The sequence below is a fragment of the Pseudorca crassidens genome, chromosome 11 (assembly GCF_039906515.1).
Source record: "Pseudorca crassidens isolate mPseCra1 chromosome 11, mPseCra1.hap1, whole genome shotgun sequence".
Classification (NCBI taxonomy): domain Eukaryota; kingdom Metazoa; phylum Chordata; class Mammalia; order Artiodactyla; family Delphinidae; genus Pseudorca; species Pseudorca crassidens.
This window is the reverse complement of record NC_090306.1, coordinates 59,616,152-59,622,624: the sequence shown is the minus strand read 5'-3', so window position 1 is coordinate 59,622,624 and position 6,473 is coordinate 59,616,152. Positions and strand designations below refer to the sequence as shown.

General features: G+C 40.2%; 1 protein-coding gene across 1 annotated transcript in view; it reads right to left on the bottom strand.

Annotated features, from left to right (window-relative positions):
* Window positions 1-208: 208 nt before the first annotated feature.
* MYRFL (myelin regulatory factor like) overlaps window positions 209-6,473 on the bottom strand; it is a 116,304-nt gene continuing 110,039 nt past the window's right edge. The window contains exons 21-25 of the mRNA XM_067697334.1: window positions 5,985-6,072; window positions 3,971-4,045; window positions 1,018-1,138; window positions 618-692; window positions 209-485 (exon numbers count right to left, since the gene is read on the bottom strand). Of these exons, the coding sequence (XP_067553435.1) occupies window positions 399-485; window positions 618-692; window positions 1,018-1,138; window positions 3,971-4,045; window positions 5,985-6,072 (446 nt within the window). The 3' untranslated portion in view covers window positions 209-398. The remainder of the gene's footprint in view (window positions 486-617; window positions 693-1,017; window positions 1,139-3,970; window positions 4,046-5,984; window positions 6,073-6,473) is intronic.

Genomic DNA, 6,473 nt, shown 5'->3' with positions numbered 1-6,473 from the left:
GGTCCAAGTTGACATGGCTGAAATAGGCCTTTTTGTTTTTCTCAAAAGCATTGAGATACATTAAGACAAAGTAAAGTTAAACCTACCCATTTTGACTTCACAGCTTCCTTAGTAACAGAAGCAGTATTTTCAAATCCAACAGTGCTGTTTACTCCAGGAAACGTTTTCCTCATAGTCACGGCAAAATCAAACACCACATTATCTCAAGTTCCAGCAAACGCTTTATTCTCCTCATTAATGTCTCAAAACTGTTGGAAGCCAAAGCCTGGAAAAAGCCCTTTGGCAATAAATGTGAATGTTTTACAAAGAGAAGAAAGAAGTTGCAAGAGGTTGTAAGTTTCCGTTAACTGTATTTGAGTATTTTTCTTTGGTAAAGTCCCCAAACAAACTTGAATAAATTAGACACAGTGTCGATAGAAGTAAAAGAAGTAGTCTGTAAAGAATATCCCAGCAAAATAAGGATCCGTTGAACAGTCAGCTAAATCCTGTCAGAACAAGGGGGAAAAGAAAAGAGAGAATGATTAATGTAAGAATTAATTGTAGCTAAAGTTTATTTATCTATTTATTTATCTAATGGCCCATTTCTTTCTCACTGAAAAGAAAAAAAGAGAGCTTACCGGCGCAGCTACCCGGAAATGGTATGCGCTGTCAAAGAACGGGGCTGCAGGGAGGCTCCAAATGTGCTGATATCCCTAAATAATGAATGAAAGAGAGATCCATTTCATAACTGTATTTTACACTCAGTTGGAAAGAACATAGGCTGAAAAAGCATTCCCTTGACTGCTGTAGGAGAGGTATTTGTGACAACAGCTTTTGATGGTGTTGCTGGAAAAGTCTGCAGCTTCTGAAGGATGCACAGAAGATGCTGAACAAAGCTCTGTGATCAGAGTCAGCAAAGGGAAACATTGGCCTGTGGCTCATGGCATCTCTCTCAGTGAAGAACAGAGGCTGTGCCAAAACTGTAGACACACTTCTTCTAGAATGGGGACGGAATGCCGAGGAGCTGGAAAACGTTACCTGTGTCATCTCCTGGGAGACTTCTTGGTGGCTTTGCATGCCTTTGGCTTCCCTTTTACTATGGAAACACATACTTCCAAGGGTGAACTTGCACTGGAAGACTATCAATGGCTCTGTTGTGCTTCAAGAGACAAAGAAAAGAAAGGGCAAATGGAAAAGAAGTTACCAGCTCCCACTAGGCTACATCTTGATAAGAAGAGGGACTAATGGGAACATACCTTGGAAATCCATTCAAAGTTCCAAATAGGCATGTTATTACACAAAGCTCACGGATGCCAATATACTAGTTCACATCTCATTATAACAGAAACTCAATCTCAGATGACTACTGTTATGGACTGAATGTTTGTGTCCTCTCCAAAATTCGTATGTTTAAATCTTAACCTCTAATGTGATGGTGTTAGGAGGTAGAGCCTTTAGAAAGTTGACTAGGTCATGACGGTGGAGCCCTCATGAGTGGAAATAGTGACCTCATAAAAAGGAGCCCAGGTCTCTCATCCCTTCTGCCGTGTGAGGACAGAGAGAGAAGACGGCTACCTATCAACCAGGAAGTGGACTCTCACCAGACACCGAATCTGTGCCTTGATCTTGGACTTCCCAATCTCCAGAACTGTGAGGAATGAATGTGGTTTAAGCCACCCAGTCTATGGGGTTCTTGTTATAGTAGCCTGGAACTGACTAAAACTAAAACTGAGATAACATATGACAGTCTCTAAAACCTAATCTCATGACTTAAATCACCTCAACATCAGAACTTCTTATCTTCCTAGATTTTTAAATAATTTTTGGATGTATTCCTTCTCTTTTCACTGGCAGCTGAATTTGCTTCCATCTGAAGTTTCCAGGATTTCAGATTCTGCAGACTCCTGCTCTGAGTAGGTATTGTTTGAATCAGAGAGGCAAACAACACAGGTAGGGATGTGCAGGTGAGCCCCGTTAGGAATTATAAGCCCTTCAAGTATCAGGGTGGAAGACCTGTCAGAAAGAATGGTTCTTCTCTGGAGGCTGGCCCAAGAATCATCATCAAGATGAGATCCATCTGTCTTTGGAAACAATATTTTTGCACAAGTGGGACAACCTACAATCTCGGTTGAGTATATGTGTTATTTTAAGATCACCCATGTTAGAAAAAAATGGTTCTTAATCTAAAAAGCCTGATTTAGGGGCTTCCCTGGTGGCGCAGTGGTTAAGAATCCGCCTGCCAATGCAGGGGACACGGGTTCGAGCCCTGGTCCGGGAAGATCCCACATGCCGCAGAGCAACTAAGCCTGTGCGCCACAACTGCTGAAGCCCACATGCCTAGAGCTCGTGCTCTGCAACAAGAGAAGCCACTGCAATGAGAAGCCCACACACCAAAACGAAGAGTAGCCCCCACTCACCGCAACTAGAGAAAGCCCACAAGCAGCAACAAAGACCCAACACAGCCAAAAAATAAATAAGTAAATGTATATTAAAAAAAAAAATAGCCTGATTTAGTGGTTCAAGATGACCATCCGCCACTTCAGGGGATATACCACTTCACTTATTTCCCTCCATCGAAGCTAGGAACGAATGAGGAAACGATATTCCAGGTTGCTTAGAGAGTGCTAGAGAATAGTACATTTAGCTTTTGCTCTGCCTGTAAATATGGTGGGTTCTAAGTCATGGAATTTTAGCTGCTTGAAACAAACCTTTCCAAGGCAAGCAGTTGGCGTGTGTCATTAGCTCACTGTAGAAGCAAAGTGGATGAGAGAAGGAGTATGAAGTCTGAGTGAAACAGAGGAAGAGATGGGGTGGGGAGGGGGGAGGGACTGATGGAGGAAGAGTAACAGGGCTGGGGAAACAGAGGGAAAGTGGGGAGGACAGAGGAAAGGGAGAAAGGAAAGGGAGAAAGGAAATGTGGAAGGGACAAAGGAGAAACTGACATCAAGAGACACAAAATAAACACCATCTATCTGCATGGTATCTCACTGCATAATTTCTGCAAAAGTCTTAAAGTACCATAATTATTTTAAATAGCTGATAAAATAGATTAGAGTTTTGTGATTTTTGGAGGAAAGGCAGTCATAATATGAAGTGCCTGCTATGTGCCAGGAAGGGGCAATGTTCTTAAATATCTCATGTCACTGGGGAGGCAGGAAAGTGATGGCTAAAAGGAAGGGCTGATTTGAAGCCCAGCTCCACCACTTATTCGCTATGAGTTTTGGGACAGGCTTTTTGACCTCTCTAAACTAACTGTTCCCATCTGAAAAATATAAACCAGAAAAAAAAATGCCAACCTCAGCGGATTGTTGAGAGGATTATATGACCCAGTAGTAAAGTGTAGAGTGTCTGGCATATAGTCTGTGCTCAGCAAATGGTAGTTATTAATTTCACTATTATCTGTGATTCTCACAGCAGCTCTCCTTGTTATGGTATAATGTCAAACACATCTTACAAATGAATAAACAGTAGCTCAGAGAGGATGACTGGTTTCCCCAAGATTACAGAATTAGTAAGTGACAGAGACAAAATCTGAACACTGGTCTGCCCACCTCCAAACTCTGACTTCTTTTTTTCAACTCCCTTGGGGGAAGGGGGTGGTGTCTGCATTAGCATTGCTCCCAGAAGCTCACAAAAATGTGCAGCCCCCCACATCCAGGGGGCCAGGGCCACACTATTACTCTAGTTCCCACCCCAATTCAAAGGGACACAGCCAGGGGCAGTCTGAGAGCATCAAACCCAGGGTCATTGTCACTTTGTAGGTATGAGTATACAGCACAGAGCCTTTCCATTCCACTGGAGGGAGCCTGGAAGGCCCCAACCTTCATTTTGAAAACCCCTCCCTCAAGCTGGCCTAACTCTCAACCCAACCATTATTCTTTAACTGATAACTTTCCACCTCCTAACTTATTGATCAAATTGTGAAGGAAATTCAGTATTGTTATTCAAATAATGATAAAAACAGAATTGTCTTTTACAGCTATGCACTTACTTGATTTCCAGAGAGAATTTGACATTGGTAGGTGTGTACTTATTAACAGGAATATGGTAATTGTAATTTCCAGACCTAATTATGGAAAAAAAACCACAAATCAAAATACTCAGGAAAGGGTTCAAAAGGGTTTTTTCTACTTTTTGTATACTATGTAAACTGTGAAATATTCTATAATACGTAACTGATACAGAAAATCAAGTTTAAATTTCAAAGTGATCTCTTTCGGATCTTACTATATATGAAATATACCACAAAGATTTATGGTTTGTTAAAATACACAGAAGAAATGACAGAAAGTCAAATCCCAGACCATATGCACAAAACTAAACAAATAGGAAATGACTTCAGTTCCCCTTAAGGAGATACAGATTTCAGAAGACAAATGAGGCAAAGTCCTCAAACTAACAATCCCTCTGGAAAGAAAATTGGAAATAATAAATACCAGCTTTTTTACAGTAAACCACTCCCTTTTAGGCAACATTAGCAGGAAATATCATGTACTTTCAGAACTGGAATCAACTAAAATTATTATAGTCCTAATTACCATTTAGTAATGGAGAAAACTGCAAGACAGAAATGCTTATACAGACATTCCTCCTGCCCTTGACGAGGGATGCTTAGGGAAAGGGGGGAGTTCCACTGATCCCTACTGTAATGAAAACCCTAGCAAAAAGGCTTACAAGTTCTTATGACTGGCCATCCCTTGAATTATATGGAGAAATAACTTAAAACCAGATAAATGGGGGAAAGAGCCAATCATTTAAAATTTCCGTTAATGAATATTAAACTGGGCTGTTAAAAATAAGAAAGCAAAAATAAAAGCAATAGATCTGAACTGGGATCGGGAGGGCTTTGTCCTACTGGAGGAAGCTTGGGTAAATAGAATTCTTTTCCTACTATGTGCCTCCCAACATCTGTGTGCTTTCCAGGCACCCAACTCCTTAGCTAGTAAGTATCCTCATCTTACAGATGAGAAACAGGTACGCAGGAAGAATAAACATCTTGTCAAAGTGCTGGAATTTGAACCCAAATCATCTCACTCTTCATTACGTCATTCTACCAAACCAATTATGTCTGTCTCTGACTTTTTCAAGCTCACTGAGCCTCAAGTTTTTGTAACAGCAAAATGGGGATAATACCAACCTCATGTGATTTTGTGAGAATTCAATGACATAATGAATGTAAAGGTCATAAACAAATCATAAAGCACCACACAGGTTATTTTCAAAAGTCAGGACCATCAGCCTGAAGCCTAAGGTACATTAGGCTGAAAAAGAAATAAGGCTGAGAATCCGTAGGATTTGTGACACCAATTCAAAATATACAGCCTTGCCTTTAACCTAGCAGGCTTAAATATTAGCAGGCTTAACTAAACCAGTAAATACTGATCAAATAAAGAAAAATAACTCCTTATTCTTAATGCCTACAACTTGCATATTGTGTTTGCTGAAGCTTCTATGCTTGCCCTCTATGCGTCTAGATGCATTGTTACCTTGATGCAGGCGATACACTAGAGATGAACATTGCTGATAACTTTTGCAGTACCCAGATTTTTTTCTCTTAACTGAAAAGGTTAGGATAAGCTATATTTTTCAGCAATTAAAATAATGATATCCCTTGTTATTAAAATATACAAATGTCAGCTCACTCATAACTTGGAGCCATCAGTAATAATGTCTTTCTTTTCTATAAAATTAACTAACAGCTCTGTGCCTATGGTATGTGGCCTCAGAGAGTCAGCCACAGAGCTGCCCCCTAAGCTTTTAGCTTTGGACTTACCCATTAAACCAGGAGACTGCAATCTTTGGAGCCGTGGTTTATTGACATTTGCTAATACCAACCATTTTATGATTCCCTCTTCCACCATGCAACAAATGTGTTTTCACTTAAGGAGCAATGTAAGCACACATCGGTTTTACCGGGTAGCATTAGCTTTCATTCCAGTCTCAAAAACCCAGAGCCCTGAGTAAATTCCAGAAACAATCAGGGGATAATGGGGAGGCTTACCCACCCGCACTGGAGGCTTCTACTGCAATACCGACGATCTATTATTTGCTGGATTTCCATAATCTGAATAGAACTGATGGTGGTATCAATCCCTGAATTGAGAAGAAATAAAGTAAACTTTTCTGCAGAGAAAAAGAGCATTGTGCTCCAGCGCAGGCTCCAAATTGCAGATTGTGAAATAAGAGTTTCTTAGATAAATGGATTCCATTTGCATTCAAATGGGGGAAAAAAAGGAGAAGAAAGGGGAGAAGGCTTTTGTTGTTGTTACAGTAAGTTTTAAGAAAACTAAAAAAAAAAACAAAAAAAAAAACCAAGCTCCAATAGACAGCCTCATAATATCCAAAACAATGCCTGGATCGTGGAAGTCCTACTAAATTGAGATTTATTGAAAATGGAGAGCGCAATGTGATATGCAATCTGGCCAATAAAGAAAGATTCAACAAAAATCAGAAAACAGAAAACCAACTAAAAATTTAGCAGAAAAATAGAAGAG